This window comes from Pecten maximus, chromosome 10 (assembly GCF_902652985.1).
Source record: "Pecten maximus chromosome 10, xPecMax1.1, whole genome shotgun sequence".
Classification (NCBI taxonomy): Eukaryota; Metazoa; Mollusca; class Bivalvia; order Pectinida; family Pectinidae; genus Pecten; species Pecten maximus.
Window position 1 is genome coordinate 28,736,197 of NC_047024.1, and position 21,996 is coordinate 28,758,192.

Sequence of the window (21,996 nt, forward strand, 5' to 3'; positions counted from 1 at the left end):
ATAAGCGACATATTAAAAACAAAATGTTTTACATGTAATTTTATCATCTTATTCTAATCAGGGACGTATAATATATGTCCCTGTTCTAATATAACGATCCTATAATAAATCAATTATTACTTAGGATATCTAAGCTGCAAAAATATTACTGAGTATGCTTTATTTTTATTTTGTATGTACGTAAGCGACATGAAGCGGGAAGTCTAATATATCGAGCTCAGAAACAACAGCTAGGAATCACCATGCAGCGTTTAAGTAGGATGAAGAAGGAGATACAGATGCTGTCTCAATCCCCGCCTCATGGAATATCATGTTGGCCAAAGGATGATAAAATAGATGAACTAGAGGCTCGTAAGTAATGCTAAACTAATGCTAACAGTTCTTTTCATTCCTGTAGCCTAGGCTATAGCACAGGCGTCTGAAGTTCTGACAGTAAACTGAGATATAATACCATATAAAAAATAAGAGTATCTACTATTTTTTCTATGATATTATATCTCAGTTTACTGTCAGAACTTCAGACGCCTGTGAATCTACTGCTCAGCCTCTGATGTTAGTAAGCTTCGCGACGGGAGGTAGCTGCATGGATTTCTAAGGATGTGCCCCAATGGCGGGCGAGTACAAAACATGGAATGCACTCAGGCGTGAAGAGATTTTTCACAATATTTTGTATTTATTAGGTCATACCTCGCTTATTACTGAATGGATTTTTGTTCGGACACCAGCAGAAAAAGGGTTGATTTATCAGGTTCAAAATGATATCAGTTATAGTTAAACAGTATTAAAAATTAGAAGTGAAAGTGGTGGCCGCAATGAACCCATATGAAATAAAAATGTTAATATTTACAACTGTTTTCGTTATAATAAATACCCATATATCTCAAATGATACTGATCATGAACACAACGTCTGGAGAACGTTGCAGTTACGTCAGGATGCAACGTTGCATTTAGGTTGTAGTAAGGTTGCAAATGAAAGTTTGGGGAACATTTTCATACAACATTCCCACAACGTTACTGTGTTACGTTGTGGCAACGTTTTATTAGCTCACCGGTTACGAGTAACTGAGAGCTAATGCTGTCACCCCGGCGTCAGAGTCCGCGTTTTTGGGGTAAGTTTTTGGAAAGCTTGTAAGTCCAAAAGTATACACCTCATGCCCTTCTAATTTGGTGTATACATTTATTAGAGCTGTAGGAGTAATGTTATGGCAAAATCATGCAGAAAAAAATTGTGATTTATTCGCATTTTACCATTTTGTGGACTTACTTTTTTTGACACAAAAACTTACTTTAAAGATTTTGGGGGTTAGTTTTGGAAAGCTTGTAAGTCCACACCCTTCTTATTTGGTTTATATATCCATTAGAGGTCTAGGAGTGATATTATGTGACATACAATTTCAAAATGCCATGCTTATACATACATAAAAAATGAATGCATAGTGTGATTGCTGCCGCCGGTTTCGCAATCATTGATTGCACTTGTTTACATTGTATTGGCGTCACAACGTTGTACATATTTTATTTTTTTAGTGTTGATACCTATATATTATGTTAAACAAAACGACTGTTTTTTTTTTTACAATATTTAATGTCATTGTGCACCCCTTTCCATCACCCCTCCTCCTGATGTCTCTGTCACTTCCTCGGTACATTCAGTTACCAGCATTTAATCTGTAAAAAGAAGTTATAAAATAATTATCATATACCGTATTACTTTATTGGCAATATATATATAGATCATAACGTGCTTAGTGAACAAATACACGTAGAATGCAAACTCAACTTATGCTCGATGTTATGAGAAATGTATACGTTTTACATGTAGATATAAATCATGCTCGATCTGTTTGTAAATATATAAACACACGTTAAAGGCAAACACAATGAAATAAATAATTGCTCGGTACGTCTTTGGGATTTGTGTACACTTGAAATCCATTTTAAAATAACTATTACACAACGTTTGCATTAAAATCTTTTAATAACAATGTTGTTACAACATCAAAAGCGTCGGCGTTGGTTTTCCAAATGTTAAATTTTTGGTGCAAGTGTTGAAAGGCATAGTAATTTATGGTAATATGGTCCCTGTGGGGGTCAAACTATCCCCTGCCGGAGTTAAACTAAAAGATTTTTTGGAAAAAAAAAAAGATTTTTGAAAATTTTTGGACTTAAAAAATTTTTGCATTAAGTTTTTGGTGCAAGTGTTGAAAGGTATTAATACATCACTTTATAATTGTACTAGGGTGCTGATAATTGGCAATAGAGTCCCTCTGGGGTTAGACTATCCCCTGCCAGAGTTAAACTAAAAGATTTATTTGGGAAAAAACCAGAATTTTCAAATTTTTGGACTTAGAATATTTCTGCGTTAAGTTTTTGGTGCAAGTGTTGAAAGGTATTAATATACATCACTTTATAATTGTACTAGGGTGCTGATAATTGGTGATAGACTCCCTCTGGGGTTAAACTATCCCCTGCCGGAGTTAAACTAAAAGATTATTTTGGGTAAAAACCAGAATTTTCAAATTTTTAGCCCACCATCATCAGATGGTGGGCTATTCAAATCGCCCTGCGTCCGTGGTCCGTCGTCCGTCCGTCCCTCCGTCCGTCCGTCCGTCCGTCCGTCCCTCCGTCCGTAAACAATTCTTGTTATCGCTATTTCTCAGAAAGTACTGAATGGATCTTTCTGAAATTTCATATGTAGGTTCCCCTTGGTGCCTAGTTATGCATATTGCATTTTGAGACCAATCGGAAAACAACATGGCCGACAGGCAGCCATCTTGGATTTTGACAATTGAAGTTTGTTATCGCTATTTCTGAGAAAGTGCTGAAGGGATCTTTCTCAAATTTCATATGAAGGTTCCCCTTGGTGCCTAGTTATGCATATTGCCTTTTGAGACCAATCGGAAAACAACATGGCCGACAGGCAGCCATCTTGGATTTTGACAATTGAAGTTTGTTATCGCTATTTCTGAGAAAGTACTGAAGGGATCTTTCTGAAATTTCATATGAAGGTTTCCCTTGGTGCCTAGTTATGCATATTGCGTTTTGAGACTAATCCTTAAACAACATGGCCGACAGGCAGCCATCTTGGATTTTGACAATTGAAGTTTGTTATCGCTATTTCTGAGAAAGTACTGAAAGGATCTTTCTCAAATTTCACATGTAGGTTCCCCTTGGTGCCTAGTTATGCATATTGCGATTTGAGACCAATCGGAAAACAACATGGCCGACAGGCAGCCATCTTGGATTTTGACAATTGAAGTTTGTTATCACTATTTCTGAGAAAGTACTGAATGGATCTTTCTGAAATTGCAGATGTAGGTTTTCCTTGGTGCCTAGTTATGCATATTGCGTTTTGAGACCAATCCGAAAACAACATGGCCGACAGGCAGCCATCTTGGATTTTGACAATTGAAGTTTGTTATCGCTATTTCTGAGAATGTACTGAATGGATCTTTCTGAAATTTCATATGAAGGTTCCCCTTGGTGCCTAGTTATGCATATTGCGTTTTGAGACTAATCCGAAAACAACATGGCCGACAGGCAGCCATCTTGGATTTTGACAATTGAAGTTTGTTATCGCTATTTCTGAGAAAGTACTGAAGGGATCTTTCTCAAATTTCACATGTAGGTTCCCCTTGGTGCCTAGTTATGCATATTGCGGTTTGAGACCAATCTGAAAACAACATGGCCGACAGGCAGCCATCTTGGATTTTGACAATTGAAGTTTGTTATCACTATTTCTGAGAAAGTACTGAATGGATCTTTCTGAAATTGCAGATGTAGGTTTTCCTTGGTGCCTAGTTATGCATATTGCGTTTTGAGACCAATCCGAAAACAACATGGCCGACAGGCAGCCATCTTGGATTTTGACAATTGAAGTTTGTTATCGCTATTTCTGAGAATGTACTGAATGGATCTTTCTGAAATTTCATATGTAGGTTTCCCTTGGTGCCTAGTTATGCATATTGCGTTTTGAGACTGATCGGAAAACAACATGGCCGACAGGCAGCCATCTTGGATTTTGACAATTGAAGTTTGTTATTGCTATTTCTGAGAAAGTATTTAAGGGATCTTTCTCAAATTTCATATGTAAGTTTCCCTTGGTGCCTAGTTATGCATATTGCGTTTTGAGACCAATCTGAAAACAACATGGCCGACAGGCAGCCATCTTGGATTTTGACGATTGAAGTTTGTTATCACTATTTCTGAGAAAGTATTTAAGGGATCTTTCTCAAAGTTCATATGTAAGTTTCCCTTGGTGCCTAGTTATGCATATTGCATTTTGAGACCAATCTGAAAACAACATGGCCGACAGGCAGCCATCTTGGATTTTGACAATTGAAGTTTGTTATCACTATTTCTGAGAAAGTACTGAAGGGATCTTTCTCAAATTTCATATGGAGGTTCCCCTTGGTGCCTCGTTATGCTTATTGCATTTTGAGATCAATTGGAAAACAATATGGCCGACAGACCGCCATCTTGGATTTTGACAATTGAAGTTTGTTATCTCTATTTCTCAAAGTACTGAATGGATCTTTCTCAAATTTCATGAGTAGGTTCCCCTTGGTCCCTTGTATTGCATTTTTGGACCAGTCTGTCCTGAAAACAACCTGGCAAACAAACAGCCATTATCGTTAAATCTCAAATTTCTTATATAGCTAGGATTCCCTTGTTTGAAAAGTACTGGAGGGATGTCTCAATTTGCACAGATTAGTAAAATGAAGGGAAAAGTAGAGAAAAGATCAATCTGACATGGAACCTATGAAGATCATTCAATGGTGGGCGCCAAGATCCCTCTGGGATCTCTTGTTGGACTTAGAATATTTCTGCGTTGAGTTTTTGGTGCAAGTGTTAAGAGGTTTTAATAAACTATCCCTTGCCGGAGTTAATCTGAAATATTTTTTGGGGAAAAAACACATTTTTAAAAAAATTTTGTGCAAATGTTGAAAGCTATTTAACACATCACTTTATGATTGTACTAGGGTGCTGATATTTGGTAAAAGAGTCCCTATGGAGTTACACTATCCCTCACAATAGACAATTTATACCGGTCCACATTTTTTAAGGGAGACGACTCTCATTAGGAAAATATTTTGTCAAAAAATTGAAGAAATATGTCCAAAAGCAATTACATTTGTAATTAATATATTCATTTAATCTACAACAGCATAGCTTGTCTCCCGAATGTTTGTCAATAAATAATTTATATATATATAAATTGGTATGGTTTCGAAAATTGCATGAATTCACAAAGCATAATCTTATCGAGTATTAACAATATAAATATTATTAATGCAATTTGCGAAACCATTCCAATTAATATATTTTAATTATTTATTGACAAACATTTGCGAGACAAGCTATGCTGTTCTCCAACAGCTCTTGTTAGAATTGAAGTTTGTTATTGCTAATAACCTATTTCTTAAAAAATACTGGAGGAATACTCCTAAATCTTCATACATACATGTAAGTCCCTTTGGTTCCTATTAGTGCCATTTCAATATTAATTTTGATTTTTGTTCAGGGAAACATTGGCTGATATGCTGCAATCTTGGATTTGAGAATTGAAGTTTGCTATTGCTATTTGTTGAAAAGTACTGGAGGGATATTTCTCAAACAGCCTGCCATCTAACCACTAGGCTAAATAAAAAGCTGATCAGGTCATGACCTTTTACAATCTACTTTTACATTTTGCTTGCTCTTATTCTTTGCTCTTGAAGACAACCACAACACAAGTTCTTAAACTCCAATTGGGAAAAAAGCATCTAATATAAATCTCCTTCATAAACTATGCTTTCACTTGAGTGGTCAACAGCATCAAATATGTAATAGGAAAGAGTAATGAAAAATAGCAGCCCAATCTGGGGCTTTTACATGCACTTTCTTCAATCACTTAAAACCTCTAGTTGTTTTTGTATACATATTATATATATGTATATAAATATAAAACTTTATCTAGGTAAACTTCATCATCCCTCCTTATGGGTTTATCTTCATTTTAATTCTGTCTGCTCAGTTACATCAACAAGTCATGATCATATATAAAGTATGTAATAAACATATAAAAATAGAATGTGAACCGTTACCCTGCACTCACTGATCTACATCCCCGGACAGAAAAGCAAGTACATTATGTATTTGTTTATCGAATGCTGAGAAATTTCACTGTGGATATTATTCATGATGGCTTTTCACATTTAACCTGTCTATATTTTTATCTAACAGCCTCACTTTGACTCCATAAGTCATGATATTGTGATTTTACCCAATTTTTCTCTTTGCCTTCGCGCTGATTGCCAGTCCGTCTTTCTTCAAAACAAACCAGTTTGTGCATGCGTGCATGACATATTTTCCGTGGTTCATAAATTTGCATATAGAGAGTGGAGCACAGCATAAGAGATTCTCTGTAATCAATTGATACTGTTTCCTGGTTTTAATTGCAATTATAAATAACCAAGGAATTGATTCTCACATTATATCATCATCATAGGGTGTACATGTGTATGTTCCTTTATCCAGCTTAATTGTAATTTTGTCATAATATATATGTTAGTTTAAACATATTTTATTGACATATAATAATGACAAAGGGATTAGTCAGGAAGTTTTTCCAACTTATAGACGACTTCTCCCATAAATAACCTCCCATATATATGTTATGAAAACATAGGGAGTATTTAAAGCTTAGCTGAAATGAAGTCTTAAATCCTAATGTACTGGTGCAATTGTGTGTATCAATAATAAATAATATTCATTTTAAAAATGATATGACTTTTTTTTTTATTTAGTGAAAGAAAGACAAATTATTCACATTGTTCATATGTACTCTGTCTATTTCAGAAATTCTTGGTGGTGATGGCACTCCATATGAAAATGGAATATTTAAGATTGAAATTCAGGTTCCAGAAAGGTAAAGTACTAAATTCTAAAACTGATGTATGTATGTATCGATTCAATTTAAGAAATGATCAATTGAGAAATTCCATCCTCCATTAATTGGTTGATTTATATTTTTTGTTATTCAGTTTCTAGTTCTGTTTCATAAATATACTCTGAAATGATTCTAAGCTATGGGTATATTATAATAAGAAGGTATATTTTGAAGGTAAACAAAGTATGGAAAGTATGAAATGAAAAACTTCTAAATGTATAAAAAGTCCATCTTTTTCTAAAAAGACTGACTTTGACAGCATAGATGTTAAAGGTTTTGTGAAAAGTAGGTTACTAAGCCCCACATTTCCTATAAAACAGACTTTGTACTTACAGTGCTATTTGCAGTAGATCACAGACATATTTGAATACTGTATACTGTTAGTGTACATGTAATATCATATAAATTTCATAACGGTATGTTTTACAAATCACAATGTAGGTTACACTAATAGAATTAATTTATAGTCTTCAATTAATACATATATATATCTACAAAATGTTGCTATATATACATGTGTTAGTACTGCATGTACAGTATTTTTATTCTTAGGTATCCTTTTGAGCCACCAAAAGTGCGGTTTATAACACCCATCTACCATCCCAACATTGACAATGGTGGACGTATCTGTCTCGATACCCTCAAAATGCCTCCTAAGGTATTTATATAAGGACTGTCTTTTATGCTTTGCATGTGCATGTCATATATTATGAGCAGACTATCTTTTTGTATTATGCCGCGACACTGACAAAGACTTTAAAGGGGACATAGACATGCCGTAAACTTTTGTCAACATGTTTCACCAAATTGCTATGGAAAGTATATATTGACAATACCTTGATCAAGTCTGGAAAACAATTGCTCTCGTTAATATTTGTGCAGGTCTTCCATTCCTGTCAACTTTTTGTTAGCATTCTCAGTTCTTTGAGGGAGTAACCTCCCTTTGACTTTAAAGTTTGAATTTTGTCTCCTGTTTCATTTTCTTTCACCATTAAATCAGGGACATATACATACATCTATGTACGTCCCTGATTATTTGTCTTCATAATGACAAATTAACTACAACACAGATATGATAATTCAGGGCTTTTTCTCACTGGTTTGGGAAGGGTCCTTTTTGTCTCATTTTGGGAAGAAAATTGGTGTTTTGGGAAAGATTTTTTCAGGAGTTAACTGCAAATTTTGGGAATTTGGATAGAAAATGAACTACATGTAATTCCAATTTGGATGGGGCCCATTAACGGCCCCAGAAAAGCCCTCAGAAAAAGCCCTGTAATTGCATCTGGTGCGTCACTTTATGAAATTTGTGCTGTGTACATAGATAATCTGTAAATGTTGCATACATACTGTATATATGTACATGTGTACATTCTCTCTTTTGTATTGTACATTGATCATGAGATCTGTATCAATTCCAGTGTCTGATGATAAGGGAGATCTAGATTAATGGTCATGGTGTACTGATGGAGGACCTTGCATGATCCTTTAGACGAGTGGCATATAAAATTATACAACAAGTTTAATAATTTCCATATTACATGGCCATGAATGCAAGATTCTGTTTATATTCATGAGAATATAGGTAAAAACTTTCAAATTTATTTCTAAATATGACGGACGAGTTTCCACTCGGACGGTACATTTTTTCTCTGCAGAGACAATTGTGTGATGTCACAGATTCATAGTGATGTTATAAAGTAGAGTAAAGTCACCTGAGCTGAACCCACTTGAATCAAATATATCAAATCTGCAGTCAAATGTTTTGTTCTTCTTTATCTAGAAACTTAAAACAAATATATTTTGAACACTTAAATCAAATACTGTGGTTGTGTTGAATATATTTTATGGTCCGACTCCAACCCTTCTGAATTATACCAAAATTTGCTTTTTGAGTCCAACATCAATATATCACATGGCAGGTAAAAATTCCTGGCTTCTGTCTGATGGACAAATTGTTAATGATCATCAGTATCTGTGTTAAAAACCCTATTGTTATAATTTGGGGCTATCAGTCAACTATTAATCATTTGGTTCAAATAATAAGTTGCCAAACTTTGAGTAAATCATTTTGCCATAAAAACAGCTGTTTTGTGTTTACTTTTCATGCACACTAATTATATAGGCCTATATATCGCAAAATATTGAAAGCAATAAATACTTATGCCGATACAAAAACTTGTATCAAGTCACATGAAATTGCTAGTCAAAAGTTTAATCAATTTTTTATTTAGATACCGGGAATATAGCTAAAATTATTTCATTTCATTATTATTACTATTTATTTATTTTTTTTGGCAAAACCTTAGGCCTGCCAGTTATGCATGAGTGAGTTGCTGCAACCTAAACCTTTTTGTATCCCAATCTATTGATATGTATTCATTATAGCTACCCCAGATTTGCATATTTTTAGTCCTTAGTTTTTAATGGAAAACTTAACAGGTTGTTTTAATTCCTGGGAATTTTTTTTAGTAGAATGTCTGTATCATTGTCTACAATTACTATACATAGTTTGTACAGGAATTTTTCATCGAACATCTTGACATAAAATTTCACATCCTGTAATTCATCCAGTTGTATTTTTGCTTGGTTTATATTACATATCATCAAAAAAGAAAATAGATAGTAGTGATTCAATTTGCACTGTTAAGGAATTAATCATTTCAGGGAGCATGGAAGCCATGTTTGAATATTAGTACAGTTCTCACTTCCATACAACTTCTAATGGCAGAACCAAACCCGGAGGATCCACTCATGACAGAAATTGTAAGTAATAATGTGTTCTAGATGACTGCATTTCATCAAAGGATCAGTTGTCTATCTAATCATCAGAGTATTGGACTGTGATACCAGCAAACATCTTGACTTCTGTTTCTGACACCTTCCTTTGGCACCTTGCTTTGGAACAGTGACTCATTGTTGTATTAGTCTTTACCAAATATTGATCGTATATAACATCTGACTTATCACTCTTCCAAATCTTCAACTTTCAATCAAGGAGAATACCAGTGCTTTTTCTGCGGGTTTATTGGGGTCCCAATGGAAATTATTTCATTTAAGCCAAAAATTTTATCCCTGAAAATTGCTTTTAAATTAACAGTTACCAATTTTTTCCCAAAAGGAGACAAAATGGCCCAATAGCAACCCGATGAGATAAAGTCTCGTTCAACCACAGTTAGAATTTATGATCAGTCATCTGTCTTAGAGCTGTCTATACTCTTGTTTGTTTGTTGATCTACATATACAATGTAAAAGATAACAATACCAGCATTGTATGATAGGAGATATGCAGATAGATTATAGATGTTACATTACCAACAGTGTGTACACTGCTTCTAACAAAAAATGGTATAGAAATATATCTAACACCATTTTAAATGATAATTTATAACCGTGTCCTAAAAATAAACTTATAAGACCATAAGTTTTATATATAAAATATACGAGGCAGTGTAATCAAACATGCAACTTTTGCACGTATATTTTTTTTCATGATCGGAAATCCAAGATGGCCGCCAGAGCCCATTTCAGGTTTTAGATTTCAATCTCGAATTTTGGTAAAAATTGGTAAAAAGGGGTTTTTATGGATGCCGAATAACGTGGTACATAACATTTTTGGAAAGTTTGGTGGCCACGGTAACGAAATGGAGGACTCTTGATTGGTCAAAATTTAAGATATTATCTGATGAAGGTGAATATTGGCACCTAGGGGTAATAAGATATGCCGAACAACATAGTAAAAGCTCAATTGCTATGGATTAATTTTACAATTTATATATGGGCTGTGAGGGATGCTTAACATAATGGTTCAATTGTGGGAGAGTTTGGGGGATATTTGTAATGGTCTCTATTACAATCAGTACTTGTTTAGGGGTAAAATGCAGGGCCAAATATCAAAACAAGTATGCACATGGGGTCTAGATTAGACAGGAACCTGGTATATGCATTTTTCACATTTTACATATAAGTTCCTTCTAGAGCCATGCTTCGCATTGTTCCATTGTGAGAATGATAAAAAAAAAAAAAACATGGACTAAGGCTGTGCATATTCAGTTTGTCCTGATCATAAAATCAACTAGAACAACAAAAACTACTCTCAACAGTCTTATTTTATTAATACAACTTGTTGCTACATTTATATGAGATCTTTATGATGAAAAGAGTAGGGAAAAAATGATTGAAACCTATACACATATACTGCAATGTTGGGCACAGGATCACATCGGCTGTACAGTCATCAAATGACTATAGCTGTTGATACTAAACAAAATGTGAAACCAAAACCAAGTGGGCAGCCAAGAACATACATGTTCCCAGAATGAGTTTGTACCTGGGGATCTCATGTTCCAATGGCTTGTATGCTTATATTATTGTTCTGTTATAAGTCTACTTCATACATGTGTATATCAGAAAATTGAATATCATTATATTAAAAAGTTTCAAGAAAACTTTTTCCAAAACTCCAAAAAACTTTTGCTGTATTATTTTATCTTTGAAATGAAACCATATTCCTGAAGAGCTGATAAAAATTAAGACAAATGGTCCACAATTTGGTATCAATACCCTACAAGACTTTTTTAAACCGAACTTCATCGGATAGTGTGCTATTCAAATTACCCTATGTCTGTGGTCAATGGTTAATTGTCTGCTCGTCATATCCATTCATAAATAATCCCTTTTTATACTTATTTCTTGAAAAATACTAGAGGGATATATTTCTCAAACTTCGCATGTAGGTTCGAACTCCCTTGGTTCCTTGTCTTAATTTCTCAGAAGTTCTTCTTATATCATTCATAGATTTTATATTAATGGTTTCCTTGTTATCAGGCTATTGAAAGGAAAAGAGGATAGAAGGGAAAAGTAGAAGAAAGATAAGTTTTTAATAGAACCCATAAAGATTATTCAATGGTGGGCTCCAACATCCCTTGAGAATCTCTTGTTTTTTAGTTCGGACATATTTGCTGTCGCACATACATGTATTTTTAACGATGCAGTGTTGTAGGTTTTTTTTTTTTTTTTTTTTACATTTTTCTGTTTTATGTATTTTTTATAGTTCACGATGTCATAGAAGGGCAGACAAATCCTTGAATGTTTGACAAGTTAATATTGTCTGTACTGTCGCTATTGCTTCTTTTTACTTATATATCATTTTAAGTGTTACAACACATCCATCAAACATTCATTTGTTCGTATCCAGTACCTATATTTGTCTGAAGTGTGCCATTAACCAGCCTAAAACGCCATATTTTTGTCTGAGATACAGGGTACTTGGGTGATTTTTTATCGGAAGCTGTCTCAATGGTATTCATATAAACATATTTTGTAGCTGCATTAAAGTTGTCACTCAGTTTTATGGTAGTTTTATCATATAACAAGTAAAAGTATTGCTAAGACTTTGGTACATTAGACTTGCTGTATTTTTTTTTTATCCACGAGGTAATACATGTATTTCATTCCATTCACCGGAAAACCTCCCAACTATTACAGTAACTGTCATGTGGCTTAATACTTACTTGACATATAAGTTTTCCAAAATACTATTTTTTGCATTTTTTTTAACCAATTTAGGTTTTAAACAAAATGCGTTTTATTAAATTTGATACAGATGAAATATGAAAGGATTAAAGAAAAAAACATTTCTCCAATTAAAGAAATTCTTAGTGGTGATGCAATTTTTTTTTATTAAATTTGAATAATGAAATAATGGAAAAAGAATTAATTTTTGTACAATCCTTTTCAATTTAGAAAACCATCTTCTCAACTCAGTGAATGAAAATGCAGCTGTGAATTAAGAGGGGCAAAAAATTCAAATAAGAAATTTGAAGTCCATTGTCACAGCCGCCTCCCTGATATGGGACAGATTGATCACAATCACTAATGACACAATCACAATTATTTCTATTTTCACATATAACTAATGCTCTCTGTCGTTGATTAAGTATGAATAAAGCAATTGTGAAAGTAGAAAAGAAAATAGAAAAGAAACTTTTTATTCTGTGTAAAACCTGAATTGATAAATTGAGTATCATCAAAAAAATTGTTTTTGATTTCAGTCCAATGAATTTAAATACAACAAAGTTTTGTACCTGCAACATGCGAAAGAATGGACCAAGCAGCACGCAATGGCAGAGGTCACCGCCCCTCTACAGGTACAACACTCCCTGTTCTAGAGAGTATACTGATTTAGAGAAATATGTTTCTGTATTACTAGGATGTAGCTTTTATGCTATTATTTATGCTATTATTTATGCTTACCATAAATGATGTGATAAAGATGTACAGTATACTGTCAATGCTTGGTTATTTCTAAGTGCTTCTATATTTGCTATTTTTGTGAGAATGACAGAAAATTGGGGAAAACATTTGATTGAAGTACAAAAAAAACAACCTGATAGAGGAAACTATAGATGATATATTCCTTCAAGTCTAGAAGTTTTTACACTGCCCTCCACAGATAAATTGCTTGTGACACCATTGTGTCTTATATAGAAAACAAAATGGCCGACAGGTGGCCATCTTGGATTTTTACAGTTAAAGTTTTTTGTCACTAATTCTGGAAGGTTATTTTTGAAATTTATTGTGTAGGAATCCCCACGGTCAACAGTTGTGTCCATTCAATTTTGTGTCCGATTTGTAATAAGAGTGGGTGAAAGATAGCCATTTTGTATTATACCCCTCTTATCGCAGTTAGGGGTGGTACTGATATATTGGAATCAGCCTGTCTGTCTGTAAGAAAAAAAATTTACCAAGATGCATAATCCAAAATGGTCGCCAGTTTCTGACTGATACCATCCACATCCCCTATTAAAGTACTTTCCCGATTTTAACAGAAATTTTAATTGGTTTTTAAAACCTTTTTATTAACAATGTAACAACTGACTTGATAGATATGATTACACTCACCTATAGCCAACTCAACTATAGCACCCACAGGCTTATTAGTTATCCATTGGGATACAAATCTGGTTTTGATGGTGAAAGTTTGTGATCGCTATTTCTTGAGAAGAACTGGAAAGATTTTTCTTTCTTACCTCGGTTCATCTCAATACAGACTTGGCCGGTCACCTCAGTGCATCTCCATACTGGCTCATGTAGTTGGCCCGTCACCTAAGCACATCTCTATACTGGCTCATGTAGTTGGCCCGTCACCTAAGCACATCTCTATACTGGCTCATGTAGTTGGCCCGTCACCTCAGCACATCTCTATACTGGCTCATGTAGTTGGCCCGTCACCTCAGCACATCTCTATACTGGCTCATGTAGTTGGCCCGTCACCTCAGCACATCTCTATACTGGCTCATGTAGTTGGCCCGTCACCTAAGCACATCTCTATACTGGCTCATGTAGTTGGCCCGTCACCTAAGCACATCTCTATACTGGCTCATGTAGTTGGCCCGTCACCTCAGCACATCTCTATACTGGCTCATGTAGTTGGCCCGTCACCTCAGCACATCTCTAGCTCTATACTGGCTCATGTAGTTGGCCCGTCACCTAAGCACATCTCTATACTGGCTCATGTAGTTGGCCCGTCACCTAAGCACATCTCTATACTGGCTCATGTAGTTGGCCCGTCACCTCAGCACATCTCTATACTGGCTCATGTAGTTGGCCCGTCACCTCAGCACATCTCTATACTGGCTCATGTAGTTGGCCCGTCACCTAAGCACATCTCTATACTGGCTCATGTAGTGTTGGCCCGTCACCTCAGCACATCTCTATACTGGCTCATGTAGTTGGCCCGTCACCTCAGCACATCTCTATACTGGCTCATGTAGTTGGCCCGTCACCTAAGCACATCTCTATACTGGCTCATGTAGTTGGCCTGTCACCTCAGCACATCTCTATACTGGCTCATGTAGTTGGCCCGTCACCTCAGCACATCTCTATACTGGCTCATGTAGTTGGCCCGTCACCTCAGCACATCTCTATACTGGCTCATGTAGTTGGCCCGTCACCTCAGCACATCTCTATACTGGCTCATGTAGTTGGCCCGTCACCTCAGCACATCTCTATACTGGCTCATGTAGTTGGCCCGTCACCTAAGCACATCTCTATACTGGCTCATGTAGTTGGCCCGTCACCTAAGCACATCTCTATACTGGCTCATGTAGTTGGCCCGTCACCTCAGCACATCTCTATACTGGCTCATGTAGTTGTCCCGTCACCTAAGCACATCTCTATACTGGCTCATGTAGTTGGCCCGTCACCCCAGCACATCTTGATACTGGCTCATGTAGTTGGCTCGTCACCTAAGCACATCTCTATACTGGCTCATGTAGTTGGCCCGTCACCTAAGCACATCTTTATACTGGCTCATGTAGTTGGCCCGTCACCTCAGCACATCTCTATACTGGCTCATGTAGTTGGCCCGTCACCTCAGCACATCTCTATACTGGCTCATGTAGTTGGCCCGTCACCTCAGCACATCTCCATACTGGCTCATGTAGTTGGCCCGTCACCTCAGCACATCTCCATACTGGCTCATGTAGTTGGCCCGTCACCTCAGCACATCTCCATACTGGCTCATGCAGTTGGCCCGTCACCTCAGCACATCTCCATACTGGCTCATGTAGTTGGCCCGTCACCTCAGCACATCTCCATACTGGCTCATGTAGTTGGCCCGTCACCTCAGCACATCTCTATACTGGCTCATGTAGTTGGCCCGTCACCTCAGCACATCTCTATACTGGCTCATGTAGTTGGCCCGTCACCTCAGCACATCTCTATACTGGCTCATGTAGTCGGCCCGTCACCTCAGCACATCTCTATACTGGCTCATGTAGTCGGCCCGTCACCTCAGCACATCTCTATACTGGCTCATGTAGTTGGCCCGTCACCTCAGCACATCTCTATACTGGCTCATGTAGTTGGCCCGTCACCTCAGCACATCTCTATACTGGCTCATGTAGCTGGCCCGTCACCTCAGCACATCTCTATACTGGCTCATGTAGTTGGCCCGTCACCTCAGCACATCTCTATACTGGCTCATGTAGTTGGCCCGTCACCTAAGCACATCTCTATACTGGCTCATGTAGTTGGCCCGTCACCTAAGCACATCTCTATACTGGCTCATGTAGTTGGCCCGTCACCTCAGCACATCTCTATACTGGCTCATGTAGTTGGCCCGTCACCTCAGCACATCTCTAGCTCTATACTGGCTCATGTAGTTGGCCCGTCACCTAAGCACATCTCTATACTGGCTCATGTAGTTGGCCCGTCACCTAAGCACATCTCTATACTGGCTCATGTAGTTGGCCCGTCACCTCAGCACATCTCTATACTGGCTCATGTAGTTGGCCCGTCACCTCAGCACATCTCTATACTGGCTCATGTAGTTGGCCCGTCACCTAAGCACATCTCTATACTGGCTCATGTAGTGTTGGCCCGTCACCTCAGCACATCTCTATACTGGCTCATGTAGTTGGCCCGTCACCTCAGCACATCTCTATACTGGCTCATGTAGTTGGCCCGTCACCTAAGCACATCTCTATACTGGCTCATGTAGTTGGCCTGTCACCTCAGCACATCTCTATACTGGCTCATGTAGTTGGCCCGTCACCTCAGCACATCTCTATACTGGCTCATGTAGTTGGCCCGTCACCTCAGCACATCTCTATACTGGCTCATGTAGTTGGCCCGTCACCTCAGCACATCTCTATACTGGCTCATGTAGTTGGCCCGTTACCTCAGCACATCTCTATACTGGCTCATGTAGTTGGCCCGTCACCTAAGCACATCTCTATACTGGCTCATGTAGTTGGCCCGTCACCTAAGCACATCTCTATACTGGCTCATGTAGTTGGCCCGTCACCTCAGCACATCTCTATACTGGCTCATGTAGTTGTCCCGTCACCTAAGCACATCTCTATACTGGCTCATGTAGTTGGCCCGTCACCTCAGCACATCTCGATACTGGCTCATGTAGTTGGCTCGTCACCTAAGCACATCTCTATACTGGCTCATGTAGTTGGCCCGTCACCTAAGCACATCTTTATACTGGCTCATGTAGTTGGCCCGTCACCTAAGCACATCTCTATACTGGCTCATGTAGTTGGCCCGTCACCTCAGCACATCTCTATACTGGCTCATGTAGTTGGCCCGTCACCTCAGCACATCTCCATACTGGCTCATGTAGTTGGCCCGTCACCTCAGCACATCTCCATACTGGCTCATGTAGTTGGCCCGTCACCTCAGCACATCTCCATACTGGCTCATGCAGTTGGCCCGTCACCTCAGCACATCTCCATACTGGCTCATGTAGTTGGCCCGTCACCTCAGCACATCTCTATACTGGCTCATGTAGTTGGCCCGTCACCTCAGCACATCTCTATACTGGCTCATGTAGTTGGCCCGTCACCTCAGCACATCTCTATACTGGCTCATGTAGTTGGCCCGTCACCTCAGCACATCTCTATACTGGCTCATGTAGTTGGCCCGTCACCTCAGCACATCTCTATACTGGCTCATGTAGTCGGCCCGTCACCTCAGCACATCTCTATACTGGCTCATGTAGTTGGCCCGTCACCTCAGCACATCTCTATACTGGCTCATGTAGCTGGCCCGTCACCTCAGCACATCTCTATACTGGCTCATGTAGCTGGCCCGTCACCTCAGCACATCTCTATACTGGCTCATGTAGTTGGCCCGTCACCTCAGCACATCTCTATACTGGCTCATGTAGTTGGCCCGTCACCTCAGCACATCTCTATACTGGCTCATGTAGTTGGCCTGTCACCTAAGCACATCTCTATACTGGCTCATGTAGTTGGCCCGTCACCTCAGTGCATCTCCATACTGGCTCATGTAGTTGGCCCGTCACCTCAGCACATCTCTATACTGGCTCATGTAGTTGGCTCGTCACCTCAGCACATCTCTATACTGGCTCATGTAGTTGGCCCGTCACCTAAGCACATCTCTATACTGGCTCATGTAGTTGGCCCGTCACCTCAGCACATCTCTATACTGGCTCATGTAGTTGGCCCGTCACCTCAGCACATCTCTATACTGGCTCATATAGTTGGCCCGTCACCTCAGCACATCTCTATACTGGCTCATGTAGTTGGCCCGTCACCTCAGCACATCTCTAGCTCTATACTGGCTCATGTAGTTGGCCCGTCACCTAAGCACATCTCTATACTGGCTCATGTAGTTGGCCTGTCACCTCAGCACATCTCTATACTGGCTCATGTAGTTGGCCCGTCACCTCAGCACATCTCTATACTGGCTCATATAGTTGGCCCGTCACCTCAGCACATCTCTATACTGGCTCATGTAGTTGGCCCGTCACCTCAGCACATCTCTATACTGGTTATGTAGTTGGCCCGTCACCTAAGCACATCTCTATACTGGCTCATGTAGTTGGCTCGTCACCTAAGCACATCTCTATACTGGCTCATGTAGTTGGCCCGTCACCTCAGCACATCTCTATACTGGCTCATATAGTTGGCCCGTCACCTCAGCACATCTCTATACTGGCTCATGTAGTTGGCCCGTCACCTCAGCACATCTCTATACTGGCTCATGTAGTTGGCTCGTCACCTAAGCACATCTTTATACTGGCTCATGTAGTTGGCCCGTCACCTCAGCACATCTCTATACTGGCTCATGTAGTTGGCCCGTCACCTAAGCACATCTCTATACTGGCTCATGTAGTTGGTCTGTTTTAATTCGAGGACAGTCATCTGATCTAATCTCAATATTGGGTCATTTTACAAGTCCTGTCATCTCAGCTCATCTCAATATTGTGTTTTTATACGAGGCCTGTCATCTCGGATCATATCTATGCTGGATTACCTAAGCATAGAGTAAGTGTCTGCCACCATGGACGGCCGAGTTGGCATCCCTCAACCCAGCTTTATACTATATGATACTTGAAGGAGGCAGAGTATTTTTAAATGCCACTGATGAAGCAAGGAACGGTTAACTTTAAATTGTGTAAGCTTCACTTGTCCTTATAGCTTTAATAAACATAATATGTTTTAGGAGCTTTGTATATAGCCAAGTGACAATAATAAACTACCTGTTAATGTTAAAGTGCTGTTATTTATGCAAATTTTTGTTTTCCAACAGCTAACAAAACATGATGAAGTGAATGTGGGACAGGAAAATTCAGTTCAGACAACAAAAGGAAAACCTGAAAATTCTGGTGAGAAGAGGCAGCAACACATAGCAGACATTACAAATAAAAAGGCCAGAAGATGATAAGGGGACATAACATTACACGATATAAAGTCATGTTTTGGTCTCTTGTAAAAGACCTTGCTAGGTTTGATAGTTTCAATTCGAGGAACAAATCACTGAAATATAGTGTTAATGAAAGGAGTTGAAGGTCAAGGTCAGAGAGGATGGAGTGAAATATTGTTTTATCGTGTAACTTGCCTATTATAGCTACCCTGTCATATATCTTTGTCTTAGATAGGGTTGTCATGTGTAATAACACTTTAGTGTTGTCATCATATTTTAATGAATATATGACGTTGACACGATTGTCTCTTTAGAGAAACACATACTACCAGGAGTTAAAATTTGTCTGTCTTAATATAGAAATGAATTTGAAAGTTTTTGCTTATTTGTATTCTTATAAATAAGTGTTATGTGATCAACAGAAGCTCACACTTGTGGTTTGGTAATATAGAACTGTTAAACTAGTCAAATGTTATTCTATATGCCTTTCACCTTTGGGAGAGTGGCATATAAAATAATAATATAAAATTACAAAAAAAATGAATGACTGAATTACTAAAACGTATCTTCTAACATGTTATTTTCATTAGATGCAACTGTAGGTACATCTCATAACTTCCTAACGGATAACAATATTTATAATTTTCTTGTTGACTTGTTGCTTGAAATTTTCTTTTTAATAAAAGAAAAATGATGTTTTTTTACGGTATGGCACTGTTTGAGGTGATATTCAGATTCATAGATAATGTGAATCTCGCCTGAGTACTGTAAACGTATTTATTTTAGCGCAATCAAATTTTAGCGCATTTGCAGATTTTAGCCAGTTAACGCAATGATGAATTAGCGCATCAACAGAACTTTCTATAGAAATAGAACGTAGAAAAAGTAATTAGCGCAATCATAATTTAGCGCAAGGCTTCTAGCGCGAAAAGCGCTAAAATAAAATTACCGCTAAAATATGTACGTTTACAGTATTACTAGAAATTTTGCAGTTCATGTATATGTGTTCAAATGTATATTGTACATAATCTGTATATGGCATTCAGTCATCATATGAATGACATCAAAAGCATTTTAGTGGTTGGATATGGTTGTGTTGCGCAAATAGCCATTCATCAGTGTTTGTTATACCCCCGCAACGAAGTTAGGGTGGGGTATACTGGAATCAGGTTGTCCGTCCGTCCGTCTGTCTGTAGACGCATTTTGTCCGGAAAACTCCTCCTAAACCGATGGGCCAATTCCGATGAAACTTCACACAAATATTAATTATCATGTGTAGATGTGCATGCCACTTTATTTTTCTCAAAATTATGGTTGCTATGGCAACTGGTCACTATAAACAGGTTTTCCGATAAGAACCATAACTTTAAGTTTGTCCGGACAACTCCTCCTAAACTAAATGGCCAATTTCAATGAAACTTCACACAAATATTAATTATGATGTGTAGATGTGCATGCCACTTTATTTTTCTCAAAATTGTGGTTGCTATGGCAACTGGTCACTATAAACAGGTTTTCCGATAAGAACCATAACTTTAAGTTTGCCTGGACAACTTCTCCTAAACCGAAGGGCTGATTTCTATGACACTTCACACAAATATAGAAGACCATGTGTAGATGTGCTTGCCACTTTATTTTTCACAAAATTATGGTTGCTATGGCAACTGGTCACTATAAACAGGTTTTCCGATAAGAACCATAACTTTAAGTTTGTCCGGACAACTCCTCCTAAACTGAAGGGCCGATTTCAATGAAACTTCACACAAATATAGAGGACCATGTGTAGATGTGCATGCCACTTTCTTTTTTTTTCAAAATTATGGTTGCTATGGCAACTGGTCACTATATCACTGGGTTATCTTTGTTAGCCTCTAATTAACAGTTCCAATTGACCATTGACTCGTGCAGATTGCGGGGGTATTAGTCAGCCATCCTGGCGACAGTTCTAGTTGTCTCTCCTTCCTTTGTCTGGCCATGAAAAGTGTTTGTTATCACTACTTCTATGAGAGATCTCAAGTCTCAGTTATAGGTTCTGCTTATTTTGAGACTAATCAGGAAACAAGATGGCCGACAGGCAGCCATTTAGAATTATGGCAGTTGAAGTTTATTATTGCTATTTCTCAGAATGTTCTTGATGGATGTTTCTCAAGTTTTATATGTAGGCTGTCTATGATGCCTACTTCAGGGTTAGTACGGGCCTTGAGAAAGTCTTGAATTCATTCTGGGCCTTGAAAAGCCTTGAAAAATCCTTGAATATTAAGGTTTCATTAGGATAAGTGAAACCCTGGCCACTGATCATTTGGATTCAACTTTGTCTTCGCCACCTCCCCTGCAGACGTTAATAATTACCATGTCAAGTTGTAATTTGATCAAGTGGATAATTATAAGTTGCTTTTTTGCTCTTTTGTTCCATCTCCAGATGACTTAGATGACGGGTGAAATGGGCCTTGGATATTTAATTAGGACATTGAAAAAGCCTTGAAAAGGTCTTAAATTTGGTTTGACATAATCTGTATGAACTCTGTTAATATGTGCATGTTCTAATTTCTTTTGCTTGAAAAGCAAGATGGCCTAGATGCAGCCGTTTTGAAGTTATCACTATTTTCAAGGTCTTTGATGGATCTTTTTCAAATTTCATATGTAGGCTTCCATTGCAACCTACAAATAATGTAGTTGTGCAAGTTCCATTTTAAGACTGATTTGACAAAAAGATTGAAACGATTATTCATTTTGGCAGTTGAAGATTGGTATTGCTTGTAAGTTTTTGACCGACAGGTGGTCAGTTTGAATTTTTAATCGTTAAATATTTTTATCAGTATTTCTCAGAATGTTATTCATAGATCTTTTTGTAGGTTTGTCTGGTGTTAGTTGAAGAAATTTATG

General features: G+C 37.9%; 1 protein-coding gene across 1 annotated transcript; it reads left to right on the plus strand.

The window, feature by feature from the left end:
- Nucleotides 1-175: 175 nt before the first annotated feature.
- LOC117336413 (ubiquitin-conjugating enzyme E2 T-like) lies at nucleotides 176-19,993 on the plus strand. The gene is made up of 6 exons (XM_033896923.1): nucleotides 176-351; nucleotides 6,843-6,912; nucleotides 7,486-7,591; nucleotides 9,598-9,696; nucleotides 12,984-13,079; nucleotides 19,000-19,993. The coding sequence occupies exons 1-6, from the start codon at nucleotides 243-245 to the stop codon at nucleotides 19,129-19,131; spliced, it is 612 nt and encodes a 203-aa protein (XP_033752814.1). The 5' UTR covers nucleotides 176-242; the 3' UTR covers nucleotides 19,132-19,993.
- The last annotated feature ends 2,003 nt before the right edge of the window (nucleotides 19,994-21,996 follow it).